At 34.5% G+C, this 16118-nt stretch overlaps 1 protein-coding gene and 1 pseudogene across 5 annotated transcripts; one reads left to right on the top strand and one right to left on the bottom strand.

Annotated features, from left to right (window-relative positions):
• Positions 1-134: 134 nt before the first annotated feature.
• Positions 135-6709, bottom strand: LOC142546788 (SKP1-like protein 21). Of its 5 annotated transcripts, none has more exons than XM_075654686.1 (10): positions 6377-6707; positions 5330-5415; positions 4944-5165; positions 4619-4810; positions 4400-4510; positions 4174-4252; positions 2718-2869; positions 2336-2517; positions 1241-1374; positions 135-559 (listed from the first exon to the last, which is right to left on the bottom strand). In XM_075654686.1, the coding sequence occupies exons 2-10, from the start codon at positions 5363-5365 to the stop codon at positions 513-515; spliced, it is 1155 nt and encodes a 384-aa protein (XP_075510801.1). In that variant the 5' UTR covers positions 5366-5415; positions 6377-6707; the 3' UTR covers positions 135-512. The 5 variants fall into 5 exon arrangements, with proteins under 5 accessions (XP_075510801.1, XP_075510802.1, XP_075510804.1 ...); XM_075654687.1 differs by having other exon boundaries at positions 2718-2857; XM_075654689.1 differs by having other exon boundaries at positions 2718-2842; positions 6377-6706.
• Positions 6710-8397: 1688 nt separating this feature from the next.
• LOC142544143 (ascorbate transporter, chloroplastic-like) lies at positions 8398-15218 on the top strand (annotated as a pseudogene).
• The last annotated feature ends 900 nt before the right edge of the window (positions 15219-16118 follow it).

The raw sequence follows: 16118 nt of genomic DNA, 5'->3' as shown, positions 1-16118 counted from the left end.
TTATATAGTTCACGGTGAATTGAATTTTATAGGATTTCTTTATTTGTTTTCATAAAAACTGTTAGATACTTTTATTTTTGTAAAGGAATAGCGCAGAAATAATTACAAAATTTCAAAAGCTCGAAAGACGATGATTCCCGCACAAAACTTGGTCACATGGACTTGCTCATATTTACAACAGCGCCACGCCACAAAAAAAACAAACAGTACAAACATTACATCACAGCTCTCACCTTCTGTCCATAGCACTGACCACTTCCACCAACGAGTGAAAAAAGAAGATTGAAACATCAAAATTGGATTTTGGAGAATGTGAGAAATTGCCTATGAACTTGAATGTTGATTGACGGCGGTATGAGTTCTAAAATCTAGAAAGTTTGGACACCATCATCACAACTGACCCAAATTAAAGAAAAAGATGCCCCGAAAAACTGTCTGGTTAATACTTTGATCTTAATACATGCACCAGGATGGATCATTTCCGGTGCTGATCTTGGCCTGGGAACAAGAGGTTAAAACACCATGAGCGCACAGACATTGAAGGGACTATAACTGAGCACTGCAGTAGATTTTGTATCTTCGTAAAATGGTTTGTATAAGCTAGCGACCAATTCAGTTACAATTATGATATTCGTCAGACAATGTAAACTCCAACAAACATATACAAATATTAACATCGTCACCACAAAATTCTTAGTCCAAACCAATCAAGGTAAGTTGGTTATTGTTGATATATCAGATTGCATAAAACTTTTGAAGTCTCGGCAGTACCTTGTGCAGAACATATAAATCAAGGAAATAAGATAAAATGCTTGAATGGAGAATTATTATGACTCGATAACATGCTTAGTAGTATTGCCATACCTTATGCCCGCACAGGGTTTCTATCACACCAGTTTTAGGAATAAATCTCACCACACATATGCATAAATCATGGAAACAAGATAAAAAGCTTGAATGGGTAATTATTATGGCCCGGTAACATGCTTAGTAGTATTGTCATACCTTATGCCTGCACAGGGTTTCAATCACACCAGTTTAAGGAATAAATCTGACCACACATATATGTCATCCCCATACGCATGATAAACCTAATGACACCACCGCTTGGAAAACTATGAATGCAGAACAGTTGTCACAGGACTCAACAACTTTGCCTCATTTTATTAAAGTTGGAAAACCATAGAAGACGACAAAAAGATAGAATCAGAGAAAAAAATAAACAAAGTAGCAAACTTACTTGTAAATCTTCTCGATGAACCATTTCCATTGTTCATTAGTGGTGGTGGTCGTCTCTCTTGACCCAGAGACAGTATCTCTTGCATTCTTTCAGGCCAATCAGAATTTAATCTTCTTGCGAAGTCAGCAACCTCCCTAATCAACCAAATAAGGTAATAAATCTTCTCATCATGGGTATCCAAATAATACAAGCTCCATATCGGGACCACACTTTCTTTGGCCCATATTCACTCTCTCTAACCGAGAAAAATAAAAGCACATTAGTAACCACTAAATGATATCATGGACTCACGCGGCATAGTAGCCACAAGAAAGTACAAAACAAAATGAATTTATAATAAATACAAAAAATTATGATGTAAACATGAATAATATAAGCATTGCATAATTCATGCATTTGGGCCTTAACGATAAAACTGGATCATAAATTTCATTAAATATAAAATTTCTTCAAAAGATTAATGGTATTGATCCAACAAATGGAACATGTTTACTGCAAGTCAGACAGCCTCCAATCACATTTTTTATTCAAGAGTAACTCAGAGATTGCTAAAATGTAAACTGCGGACCCCCTATACCCATTTGAGAATATCTGATTTGGTGTACTAACTGTCGATCCTATACCTAATGATTACTCCAAGGAATAACAATGACCACCATAAAAAGAAAAAAGGGAACTCGATTCCAAGATAGTGATTTTAGGCGACATCCGTTGAAATTCAAAAAGATTATATTCTCATGATCTTCTTAGTCTTTAAAGGAAAAAAGACCACTAAATACAATATTTTAAAGAGAATATCCAAAGACGCGGAAAACATCCCTGAAACTCATCATATATGATTATAACAAGGTTGACTAGTTCACATGATATCTCACAATCAGTTCAGCAGACAATCTTCTTTCCAGTCCATCAGACAGAGTTGCTGACCATATCAAGACTAGCAATCATCACATACAAAAAATAACTACATAAAGCTGTGTTTAGTAGGGTTAAAGACTGGAGATCTAATTATTAATATTTTCCAGTCTTTGGGATACCAACTCCAGCACTTATTTGTAACGTTGTAAAAAGTACTCAAAAAGTCATCAAGCTTACCGATCGATTTTTTCTTTTAAAGCAGGGTCAATGTCATCATCTAAATAACAATCATCAAACTCATCTTCAGGCACAAATCTATCATCTCCGATAACTGGCAACTTCGTTGCATCAAAATGGCTGGGCAGAGAATCACCATTTCTTGATGGCTTACTGCCTGAAGAATTAAGCTCATTTGATTCCTGCAACATTAAATGATATCAGCCCAAAAAATAATACTGTATGCACCGGCATGCATTTTTTGCACTCAAATGATTCTTTGTGACAGTCAAAAGGGAATTGGGGTAATTATAAAGTGGCTTCAATAACCAACTATTAAATGGCCTGACAAAAAAAAAAATCCAACATGCAGATAACTCAGGTAAAGAAAACAGATTTTGACCTTGTTATTCATATCCACAGCATTGCCGTTTGAAATGGTAGTGCAGTTTGAAGGAATGGATTTTTGATGGTCTTTCCTCCTACGATTCTTCTTTTTATTTTTAGAATTACCAGTACCTTTAGAATCTGTAAAGCATTTATCTGTAAGGATCCGTTAAAACGGCAGCAAATAGAAGTAAATTAAAAAGGAAATAAGATGTATCGATAAACAAAATGATGAGCGGCTTTAGTTTCACAAAGCAGTAATTCCACAAAAATAACCCATATAAAAGCAAAATAGATTGAACAAGCAGGAGGAACAGTTAAAACACTGAAATCATATTATTCGTAATCGTACCAAATACAAACATAATGTATAACAAATAAAGACCTAAGAAGTAAGAGAAATGACAGCCGCTAATTTAGCACCACGAAAAAGAACATAAAAATGAAGAATAACGTGCACGTGAAAATCGAAGGACATAAAAATTAACATGAATAAATAGATGGGAAAACAACGAATTTGTTGTCCTTGTTGCAAAACAAAATCAGATAATGCCTTTGGAGAGACAGTGGAAGTGAGAAATTTAGTGGAAAAAAAGGGGATGGCATGTTCATAAACATGTGTTGCTCCTTATGTTGAAGATAGGTCACCTTTTTATATATAAATTATAAAAATGATCCTGGAGCAGTTTCTAGACCATAAATTTCCCGAAACCCCTTTACTATGGAACTTAAACAATTTCTTCAATGGTCAATACATCAACAAACTTTCATAATGATGAGCACCTCATGGCAGAATTATAAGAACATGTTACTAACGGGGTCAGAGTAATTTTCCAAATAGGAAGTGTATCTGTGTCCCCCAACTTGAGGCAGAATTGTAAAAAGACATGTTACTAACACAAGGTCGGAGTAATCTTCCAACTAGAAAGTGTTTCTGTATTCACACCAAACCATAGCGTATGTGGTTGTGATTAAGATTTTTATTGACTTCAAGTTGGATATTTAACGAAGATAGATCAATGGATCAGACACCGTGTTTCTTATTTTTATTAAAGAAATAGTGAACTAATGACAAACTGTGGTGAGAAGTCTACCATTCAATTAAAGGGGATTATAAAAACACAACCAATTACCTAAATTTTCTACTACAGCATTAGCCCTAGGTTTGTTGGAAAACAGGGATACGGCTTATGTCACAATTATAACAAATTTAGGCACATATCATTTACATAACTTACTAAAATTGACTCCACATTACACGGTGCAATTACAACTTCTCTTCTGGGAATGACAGCTGAGTTATATCACCGAATTTATGAAATTTAATCAATTAAATTATTAAATATACACAAAGCCATATCTGCTATTGTCTTCAAACATCTTTTTTGAGAAAAAAAAGGGAGAGACAAATATAATGGTATCTATTGAATGAGAAAAAAGATGAAAAGATAACCCAAAGAGTCATCATGTACCTCCCTCGCCTCCATTAATAAATGACAAGAGATCATCAACTGAACGCTCATCCGCATGCTCCTCTTCAACTTCAACACTCTACAGAAAAATAAGAGTGAAACGCCAAATCACAATTTGCGTTACCACAAATCAAAGTACAACTCTAAAAATCACTACCAGTTTAGGACGCAGTGAGCTACACACTGATCATTAAAATAATACTTTGAGGTATAAGGTCATGATTACCCTTTGTATTTCCCTTTCTTTTAATTCTTTTCTCTTTCTGGCATACAATCTATTCAACAACCGAATTCTAGGATCATCCATGGTGTTTTTAATTGGCTCCAACTTCTCTTCCTGAGTCAATGCGATAGATTTATGTTAGAAAGCTAACATGTGAAAACATATTCGCCCCAAGGAAAACAAAAGGACATTAAGCTTGTACACTGCTTGCAATGACAAGACCTCTGTGAGATCATCAGGTAGATGAAATATCTCTCGTATCTCTTCAGGAGTCTTTCCTTCAATCACCCGTGCAAGTGCACGACTGGTGAGATCAACCAAAGGTTTTAGTTGCAAGCTGTCAGCAGCAGATGTCAACTCGCAAAGTCTTTTAGTTTCCATTCGAACTAACTTTTCATCAAAGTACTTCCTCTCCTGGATATAAAAGGAGAAATCAAGAACTTATTCTCTGGAACCAACGGCCTAATGCCTCATAGATTCGCATCTGCGAATCAAATCAAGAAAGAAATTAATCTTGACAATCCGGTGGGGCTCTACATGTAGTTACCTTGTTAGAGCGGCCTGGTATTTGATGAAAGCGGCAATAGTCGAGTATTAAACTCAGCATGGGAGGATTAACCCTTGAAGGAAGGGAAATGGGGTGATTCTTTGAAGATCCCATGCCATAATGTATTTCATGACGTATGAAAGGACAAAACATAGCAACCTCTTGTTCCACTTGTCGTGTTGAATCATCAGAAGTTTGAAGCCACACGTAAGCCTTCAGCATCTGGTAACACGATGGATAACAACACTAATCAAAATCAACAATAAAAAGCAGACAGAGATGATTCCTCTACAAAGTAAAGAGTTTCTATATTACCATGCAAGTGCAAAAAAGAAAAGGCGATCAAATACTAAAAGAACATACGCGACAAAACAGAAAAAACATACCTCAGGTTTTATTATTTCACTATCAACTTCTGTCATTGCAATAAAAACGGTGTAGAGTCCAACAGTACCCCTTCACTGGTACATTTCTGCATCAAAATAATAATGGTCAATTGCCATGACTGTTACTTCAAGAAAATTGAAAAATTGACTGACAGCTGGCAGTCATTCTGTAATATAATTTGATAAATCACATTTGAATACGTAAGAAACTTTAATTAAAAAAGATCGACTGCAGCACATCATTAAGATTTAAGTAGGCCATCTTATTATTGATCTATACAAAACTAAATCGGAAATATTGTCGAATAAGAAAATAACTCTCTTTGGCAGTATATCAGATTCTCTTATAGTAGCTATTAGCAACAAGAAGATGTTTATTATAAAGCTCAAAGTATTTATTAAATAATAGGATTGCAAAGCAATTAATTACGAAATAAAAAAATTTTCCTTTTCCTTTAAGACGATCAGATGAATTAAAGTTCCAAATTTACTGCTAACGCTCCCCCTGTAGGAATTACAATGTTAGTAATTTGCTAAATTTAATACATTTAGCACCCTGCCCCGTGATTAATCCCTGCAGCAACCAAACTTCCAGGTCTTTCACTAAAGCTAAAGATCATTATGCAGACAATGCCAGGAAAAAAACAGCATACGAGGGGAAAAAATGAAGCCAATTACTCCGAATGATATAAAGCTGTAATTTTATCCCTCAACAACCAACGTTCAAACATTTAATATGAGATGAAAAGAGCTAGAAAACTGTTACCAGTAAACAATAAATATGAAATGCCAAACAGAAAAGCCCTAATGCATGTCACTACTCAAATCCCCAATATCAATTCATAAATTGACCAACAAACAAAACAATTAGCACAATCAGGGGACATATTAACATATTTCGAACACGTAACCAACAATCCTTTTCTGACTCAATTAAATCAAACACCAGTCTCGCGTCTTTAGCAAATAATTAATGAACAACTATAAGGAATCGCAAAACAACATTCAGCTCGCGTATTTTACGAAAATTAGATACAATTTATTTACCTGAAGCAAACAAATAACAGCTAAAGGAGTGGAATGGGGGCAAGTCGGCAGAAACAAAATCGAAAAAAAAATGAAAATTTCACAAAGTGAATCAGGTGAGCAAAGGAGGAGATCGACAGAGAAGACAAGGAAATGGAAAACTTTCTTGGTTTTATTTAATAAACTAGTAATGTTAACGATAATAATTGTTGAGACTCTGTAACGAACAAGATGTAGCTGTCCGTTTATAACTTGCAAATCCGTCTGTTCGACGATGAGATTTGGGGTGCCGACTGGTTGCGGCTTATATTAACAATTACACCTGTCATATGTCTATTCTGCGCCTTGAAGCTTGGCCGTGCACACACCTTACTAAAAACATATTGCCATTTTATGTTCAATTCGATAATTTTTAAAATGCTGTTTAAATCACATTTACTTCGAATATGCAATTTGTTTTCTTGAAAAAAATACCATCATTCTATTTAATAAAATCCATATCTCACCATAAGCAAAGTATAAATGTGATATTTGTAAACATGATATATAATATATTATGATGTCGTGTGATTGATAATTTATTTATTTTTATTGGACAATTGCTATAGCATCGATATTCTTCTAATCGATATGTGACCACGAATAGAGGAATTTATGAGCTGATAAAAAGTTGAATTAAGATACTGAGATCCAGTTAAGATAGACATATATCAATTGAAGCTCTTAACAAGTGAAAGTTCTTGGCATTCACCGTACCTTGTTTCGGGATTGATACTTTCTTACTGAATGAGAATCTTCAATCAACACTTAGTTGGATCTTGGATCATTATTTTCATTATGAAATTAGTCTAAAATAATGTGTTTAGGAAAAACCGATCACTTATCATTCCTTACACTTTTAAATATAATATACGCCTAGAAGATATATATGAGAACATGTGCCAAAGCACGTTTCCGCTTAAGCACTGGAAAAAATGTTGACTTCAGAAATTAACGGATTGGTAGGAGGAAAGGATAAAAACCTCCTCTAGACATTGATTATTTTGTAATCTTTTTTGCTAGCTTATAGACTTGATCACCAGTTTCTGACCGTGTTTAATCCCATCGGGTTGGATGCATATATGAGATGCAAGTTGGGCTTGTTATTGATGTATTTCGAAGTGTAAATGTTTCAACCCTAACTTATTAGGGAATGTATATTATAGGATATAGTCTTGAGTTTGACCTGATATGTTTAGAATTACAATTAAACATTGAATCTTGATTTTTCCCAATTAAAATTTTATTTCAGAGAAAAAATATAAATAACATTGTATAGACGATGCAAAAAATTAAAGATGAGATGAGACGTTGATGTTAAATCAATCTTGAGGCTAAATTGATGAGTATGAAATATTTGTCAGGGTAAAAAATAAACGAAGCTAAAACTGATGTATAATGGTTAGATTTATGTAAGATGATAGTTAATGTTGAGTTGAGCTAAAGTCGAGAGCAAAGTTGAATTAGTGTCTAAGTGTAACGATGAGTATGTACCAGTTAAATTGAATCCAAGATCAAAATGAAATGAAGTTGAGGTCGAATTGAGATAAAGTCTCACGCCGATTCGAAATCAATGATGAAATGGATTGAAAGTCGATGCTAATACAAAACTAATGACTACAAAGTGATGGTGAATTGTGAAAGAAAAGAGATTTATAACTATTTAGAACATAAAATTTTAAAAATATTATAACACGTCTAATACTAAATTAAGCATAGCAGTCAAATAAACATTAATATATCGAGAAGTTTAAATGAAATATTTTAATTATTTATGGAAATGATGTAACACTGTAATTCGAACATAACAGAGATTATCACGTAAAGGCCAAAAAATTAATAAATATCAAAAATAAATTTTTACAATAAAATATGCATTTTACAATTTGGAAAGCAGCACCGCAAGCAACCACGGGTATATTCCGTTATGGGGCACTGGCTTTTCACTTGGCAAACGTGTCAATTTCTCAGCCTTTTTTCCCGCTTTTTATTGAAAAAACTAAATAAATAAACAATCTCAGTTGAAATTTTTCTGAACACCACCTCTCATGTATTATCCACTCAACGGGGAGATACAGCAGTTGCCCATCAGAGAGAATTGGAGCTCCATAATTCTGTAAATTTTTATCGTGAGTGAATTCAACTTGAAGCTGGGGATTCGAGCATATAAATAGGAGTAGAGATTAGAGTGCTGCTGTTTCAAATTCTGCCTCGGCGATGGCCATCGACGCCGTCATATCGCACCGGAATTTTGGCTCCTTCATCGCGTCTGGTAATTTTGCACCCTCTGCGATTGTGATTTTCACTTGTATATGCTTCTTCATTTGGACTAACAGTGCAATTTTTGCATCAAATATAACATTCATCTCCAACCCAATATAATTATAATTAATGTTAATATTAGTATTATAATTATAATTTTATTTTTATTAATAGTTAAATTTATTTATTTGGTTCTTATATATATTAACTCTAATGTTTATAATACGAATTAATACAAATGCTTCATTATTAAAATTACGTAGATAATTTATTTTTAGAAATTAATATGAATCCAAATTCAAACATCTGAACAACTATATTTCTCTCACAAATAATCAATTAAAGCATTTCGTAATGCATAGTGAGCATTTTTGTCTTTTATATTAATTAAAAAACATTAAAAAAATTAAATCGAATTAGTTTTTAAATATTAATAACTAACATAAATAAATAAATATTTTAAAAATCAACAATTATATTTTTTAAAAATTTTAGGATTAAATGTTTAGTTATTAAAATAAATATTATATTATTATTTTATAATATTTACAATTTTTAATACAAATATTTATAATAAATATACATTAAAAAAATTTTAAAAAAAATTGACCCCTGCGCCAAATTTGGCTTAGCGCAGCCCCATTGGAGCATTGAAAGCTGCGCCAAAATGGTGTAATTTAGATATGTTTTTCTGTGAGAATGCTTATATTTGATGCGGCAACTGGATCCGTAATTCATCTAGCCAAATTGCTAATAATTAAAATATCGAAGTTGGAAACGAAAGGAATCTCATAAAGACTTAGCACTAGACTGAGCACTAAACGAAAATGAACATATTATTGAAAATATGAATATCGTTTATACAAGAACAACAAGAAAACACTAAAATAAACCGAGGCATGTATAAGAACAATAAGAAAACAGTAAAGTAAACCGAAGCCTGTTCGAAGTACATTTTCCTTAAATAGATTTGTCTCTTTTGAAGGTGCTTCGAGGATCATGATCGACAACTATTTACTAGGATACGACAAAATTTTATAGCAACTTATTACAAAGTAACTTCACCGGCGAACTGAAAATGTACTTTCACTTTATCACCGAAATCTAACGGGGCCAAATGAAAAGCTAACAATATAAAATGCATGAGAATGCTTGAGAGAGATCTTGAATGTTTATAAAAATCATTTTTATGTGTATGGGATGAAGAAATGACACGCTATTATAAGCTCCAAAATGCACACCAAAAGTTATACAAGATTATTTAACTCAATTAATCTTCGAATGAACTCAAAAATATGAAGAGTCAGAGTGTTCAATTAACTCAAGAACGTGAAATGTCAAAATATATTTCTACAATAATGAGTTACAGCTAACTCAAGATTGTGGAGAGTCAAAATTTCCACGTTCATGAGCCATAATTTTCATTCAAACTCTAAATTTGATTCAAATTTCCAACACATCTAATTATGATGAAATTTAGGATATTCAACGTCCGATGTCTAAAACCGACTGGCAACTACGGAGAGAGAATGAGGTAGGATATGGCACAATCATGGAAAAAATTAATACATAGCATTAGCATGTGCATGCATAAGGCTTCACATGCGAGCGAGCAGTCATTAGTTTGACATATCAATCTCCAATTGATTTGCTCTATTTATGCTTGCTCATTTATTTCTCTTTCTAGATTGCAATAGAAGCATCCTCTTATTTATTTTACTCACCGGGCAAGTAATTCATGAAGAATCATATGCAGGTCATCAAACTGGAGAACGATCAAGCATTGATGCTACACATTTTGGAAATTACAATATGAATATCAGCGAGACGTATCCACCTCAGGAAATATTTTCATTCAGCTTAGCCCGCATCCTACCTCAAAACAGATTCCTTTCTAGAGACGAAATTTTCATAACTTGCTCATCGTTCCAGACTGAAGCAAATCAGTCTCTCTCAGTGCTTGTTCCCCACCAACTAAAGAAAAAGTTCTATGCGTCCCTTATTACAAGAAAAATCAGTGGAATAAGTAGGCGTCATCCTTCTTTAGCCATCCCTGATAGAATTTTTCAGTCCGGGAAGTTTGAAAATTTTGGTTTTACTGAAAGACAAGTGCCGCTGTCGAAGCGTTCAACAATGATGAGGACTCTAGCGGACTTCAAATCTGAAGAGCTTGACATAAGAGAAAGTGAGTTGGAGTCCCTTGTATCAGCTGAGGGGGTAAGTGGAGCGGTATTTCTTGAAGGAGTTGAGGAAGGGAAACCATGGTGGGAGCATTTCCCCAAGCGCTGGTGATGGTGTTGCTTTGCTTTTGTGCATTTATGCAATATGGACCGTGTAAGGTTTCTAGTATTTTTCCCTGTAAATTTTCATTTTTTTCATATTGTCGGTACAGCTTTCTATGTTAATGTTATATCTTGACTAAATACGGCACACACCATTATGCTTCTTTCAATGAAAGGCTACAATATTAACCATAAAGGCAGTATGAGTAGCTAATAACCTTCAATAAGTAACTTATTGAGGTTTCATCATGTGAAAACGACCTGTGTGAGTAGATATCCCCAGAAGAAAGAAGACTGAATTAGACCAACAGTTGTGCTGTTCCAGTTATATTCCTTTGACATTGGAAGTATAGCTATACCTTCAACTTAGGCAGCCATTTTATTCACTCCAGCAGATTGTTGGGGGCATTTGGGCTGATAAATTTGGTGGGAAGGTAGTTCTTGGTTTTGGAGTAGTTTGGTGGTCTACTGCGGTCTACTGCTACAATGCTGACACCTTTAGCTGCCAGAATTGGGCTTCCCTTCTTGCTTGTCATGCGGGCCTTCATGGGAATTGGCGAGGTTAGCTGCTTCTGCACTTCTCTGGCAAATTTTTTGGTTTATTCATTAGTTCTTCGCGATCAGAAAATGCATTGCATTCCTTTTTTCTGTCGTCATAACTAACAGTTTAATGTTTCATTGAGTATTCCAATATATTACTCTGCCTTCTCAAGAATGGTGTTGAACCAGTAAAATATGACATATAACAATTTATAAAGATTCAACAAACTTCTATATTAGAATTCTCTGTCTATTTCTCATCTAAGACGAGTTTTGTGATATTGTAAGGTTTCCATTAACTTGACATCAACGTGAAAGGATTCCTTCATTTCTGGTTTGTAGTCTATTGATTGATATGATGTGGCTTCTCTATTTCATTGAGCATTCTGAGTTCTGACACTGTTTCAGTTCTTGTACCAATTGTCCAAGGTAGGCATTTGTGGGAATGAGATCTCATCCCTTCATTGATTGACTTGCTAGCAATTTGATCGGAAAATATTCTGTTGAATATTGGTGCTATTATTATTAAGGTGTTGTTCGTTTGATAATAGCGATTGTTATTACTTCAACATGACGCTCCAGTGATATGTTGTCCATTGCTAATTCTTTTTATACTGATATGACAAAACAGATTTTTAATTGATTTTGAGATTTGTTTGGGTGAACAGTGTTTTTCTCACATACATGGATATAGACGGACTAAATCACTGAATATGACAAAGCATGGTGATCGACAAAGTCAATTTTTATTTATTCAATCAAATCTTACTTTGCACCCTTCTTTCTGAGTGTTTTTGAATTTTCATTTATGCTCATACGTATTCTGTAATCAGGGAGTTGCTATGCCTGCTATGAACAATTTGTTATGTAAATGGATTCCTGTCTCTGAGAGGAGCAGATCTCTTGCTCTAGTATACAGTGGCATGTATCTTGGTTCAGTGATAGGATTGGCATTCTCGCCTGTATTGATCCACAACTTTGGGTGGCCATCTGTATTTTATTCCTTTGGATCTCTTGGAACCATCTGGTTTGCAATGTGGTTGAGCAAAGTAAGGCCTTACTTCTTTCTGTTAAATTATTCTCTCAACACGTAAGACTTTACTAATGGTGGTATGTTTGAACACCTGAACCTTTATTTGCTCTTTGTAACAAAAAAGCACCCCATTTGTGATTAGAGGATTTTACAAAGAAATATGTGGGCTCTTCACTATGCTACTTAACTCTGCTTTCCTCTATTTAAACTGTACGCGAGAACAAAAAATGTGCATCTCATCACGCGTGTGCTTGTTTATTTTCTTAACAATTTTGCTAAGAACAAACTTATATTGTGTAGAAATCTGGAACTTGAGGAGATTTACTTATTGTTTCTCGAGTTGCTGTATATAGCTCATTTTACTGGTCTATCTTGTTTCCACATGGGACAGAGTCAGATGATGTCTAGAAATATATATTTTTTCCTTAGACTTGAGACATTTGAAAGTTAGTATTTTTCACTGGCCTAGTGTGTGAGTAAAACTGCTACTGCTGTGACTCATTTTCTTTTTAATTTGGTTTAACCTATTGCAGGCATATAGCTCACCAAAAGAAGATCCACATCTGAGTACAGAAGAAAAAGCACTGATCTTGGGAGGTAGCCTATCCAAGGAACCTGTCTCTAAAATTCCAGGGAAGAAAATTCTTTCAAAAGCACCAGTTTGGGCTCTGATTATCTCCCATTTCTGCCATAATTGGGGAACATTTATCCTTTTAACTTGGATGCCTACCTACTATAACCAGGTTTGTTAGCTTTGGATTATCTTCATTTACAAAAATTTTGTTCCAGCGATCTCTTTCCGTTTCTGTACGGAGATCTTGTAAGCTGGAAATTTAGTTGGTGACTTTTTATTAATAAACCAAGAAAACTTGCGACCAAGCTGATATTTTCCAGGTGCTTATTTTTGTATGAACAGGTGTTGAAGTTTAACCTCACCGAATCTGGACTACTGTGTGTGCTGCCGTGGCTAACCATGGCTGTTTTTGCTAATATAGGTGGTTGGATTGCTGATACCCTTGTGAGCAAAGGCCTTTCCATTACATCAGTTCGTAAGGCAAGCACAGTATTTTAAATAAAAATCAGAATCTTGAAAACCTGCATTTGTGTTGTTTCTTATGCATGAACCAATCTTACATACATCAGAAGAAAAGTCTGCAGATATATCACCTTAGATGATTGCCATTGTGTGTTACAGAGAGATTGACTTTAATCAAAACCTTGATCCTTTCAGATAATGCAATCAATTGGATTTCTAGGTCCAGCTTTCTTCCTAACACAGCTTAGTAAAGTGAATACACCTGCTTTAGCAGTGCTATGCATGGCCTGCAGTCAGGTCGAAACTATTTTCTGAGCATACCACTTGTCATGGTTCTGTCTGAATTGCTTTGCTGAATACGTATAGCATAAACTTCACAGGGATCTGATGCATTCTCTCAGTCCGGGCTATACTCGAATCACCAAGATATCGGGCCACGCTATGCTGTGAGTTATTTCTCATCTTTCCATTGTAATATTGTTGGTATGCATTTGAATCATTTATAATCGACTACAACAAACCTATTTGTCAACTTGGCAACAGCCCTATCTGTCAACTTGGCTTAAATTTTCAAGGTTATGCCAAGTGATTATTCACTGGGTTTACTGTGCCACTTTTTGCTTGTGGGTCTTGTTCCTATGCGCGCCAAATGATATCAGACCGACTCTGAATACTTTCGCCACAAGTCCGGTCTCATGTATATTGGGAACCATCCTAGATTGTGGAATTGCATGACAATAATACCCCCAATGTCGCGACTCTTGTGGGATTCATTAAATTGATTTATATACTATAAGTGAACGGAATTAATTTTTCCAGAAACTTGGATCTAACATTTTGACAAAATGAGAAAAAAATGCCCAGTAATTACTAGGTGAAATCTACTATGCCAAGTTACTCTTGCTGCACAATCTGACATCTGAAATGAAAAGATATATGTTGGCTCTATGAACTTCCATGATGATATACGCTTCTTTGTATTCCAGGGAGTTTTGCTGGGACTTTCTAACACAGCTGGTGTACTTGCTGGCGTCTTTGGTACTGCTGCAACTGGATACATACTCCAAAAAGGTAAAAGTCAACCTAATACTCATTTTCCTGCATAACATAAACATTTCTTGGCATCACTGTTCTTCGCAACCTTCCCGATGTTATGTCTAGCCTATCATTGTTTGATCACATCAGGTTCTTGGGATGACGTGTTCAAAGTAGCCGTCGTGTTATACATCATTGGCACATTGGTGTGGAACTTCTTCTCCACGGGTGAGAAAGTTCTCGACTAAATTTTATCAATTATTATGATTGGAAGTTTTTCTAGATAGGTAACAAGATAAGGCAGAAAATAGCTATGAAACCAAAATCGGATGTATATGGCGGAACTAGGGAGTGGAGAGGCTTGAAATGCCATTTGAGAACCTCTACGATCCGGAGCCACTCCGATGAACCTCCAAGATTTTCTGCTTTTGCCCTGCTGTTTATGCTGACGCAGTTAATTTAAAATTCTTAGGGAATTTATATAGGTTCTCCCTCCTTTGGGGGGGTGGTTAATTTTGTCTCTTAGCTTGCAATGTCTACTGTTTGGATACAATTGAATTCATCCCAATATTGCTTAATTTGTTTATGATTTTGTGTTTTCAGATAAATTTGGAATGGTAATCAAGTATAAATGAGCATAGGGCAGACAAATGTAATTTAAATATACCTTAATTCGTTTAAATTAGACTTGGTTAATTTCTGTTTAATTTATACACATGACAGTAAAAATAATTTATAAAACAAAATTTAACAAATCTAGATTCTGATATTTTAGTTGTTAATGTGTGTACCCATTTAAAAACTATTGTAGGTGTTAATATATTAAACATTTAGTTATTCGTACGTTACATTTAACCATTGTAAATGCGCCAATAAACAAGATAGCGTATCCATTGCGTTCTTCAGTGAAATATTCCATTTTTCACATTCCTATTCTTCTTCACTTTCGTGTGATTTTCTTGATAATAATATGGTATCAGATATATTTTCCGATCATGGTCTGGTTCTACTGTTAGGTTGGATTGTTTATAGTTGGATCACATATTATCTTATAAACTTTACGCTCCTGTGTTTATTCATGGACTGAGCGGTGTTAATTGTTATACATCGGTTGGATTATATATCTGGGAGTTGTATATATGGACTTGAACAATAACTAGCATTTGGGTTGATAATTTCATAATATAAATGTAATTTGTGTTGCTAAATTGAACTTTACCCATTTCAAATTTACCCCAGATTGAGATTAAATGATGTCACAAAAGTATCTCAACGGGCCCTCTTCGAATTTTTACATCCTTTCGCTTTTTATTTTCATTGGAACCCAAACTTATATAAAATTTCACTAAGGGTATTAAATTAAAACGTTATACAATAAAATAATTTTCAAAGCCTTGAAGCGTATAAGGCCCGAGATTTTATCATTTTAATCCGAGATTATTTAATTTATGATTTTGGAATGTGGAGGATTGAAATTGAATTTAAAAAAAAAATAAAATTGGGAGGGCCGATTTGCAAATAGTGAAAGTGTCAATT

The sequence above is a fragment of the Primulina tabacum genome, chromosome 5 (assembly GCF_025594145.1).
Source record: "Primulina tabacum isolate GXHZ01 chromosome 5, ASM2559414v2, whole genome shotgun sequence".
Classification (NCBI taxonomy): Eukaryota; Viridiplantae; Streptophyta; class Magnoliopsida; order Lamiales; family Gesneriaceae; genus Primulina; species Primulina tabacum.
Note: the sequence above shows the minus strand (reverse complement) of the source record. Positions and strands in the feature narration are given on the sequence as shown.

Bases quoted from the DNA above. Each gene is read 5' to 3' on its own strand.
- LOC142546788 (XM_075654686.1), bottom strand. From the start codon at position 5,365: ATGACAGAAGTTGATAGTGAAATAATAAAACCTGAG. The intron at 5,166-5,329 runs GTATGTTTTTTC...TCGTGTTACCAG, and splicing joins GTGAAATAATAAAACCTGAG to ATGCTGAAGGCTTACGTGTG. The intron at 4,253-4,399 runs GTAATCATGACC...ATTTTTCTGTAG, and splicing joins AAGAAAGGGAAATACAAAGG to AGTGTTGAAGTTGAAGAGGA.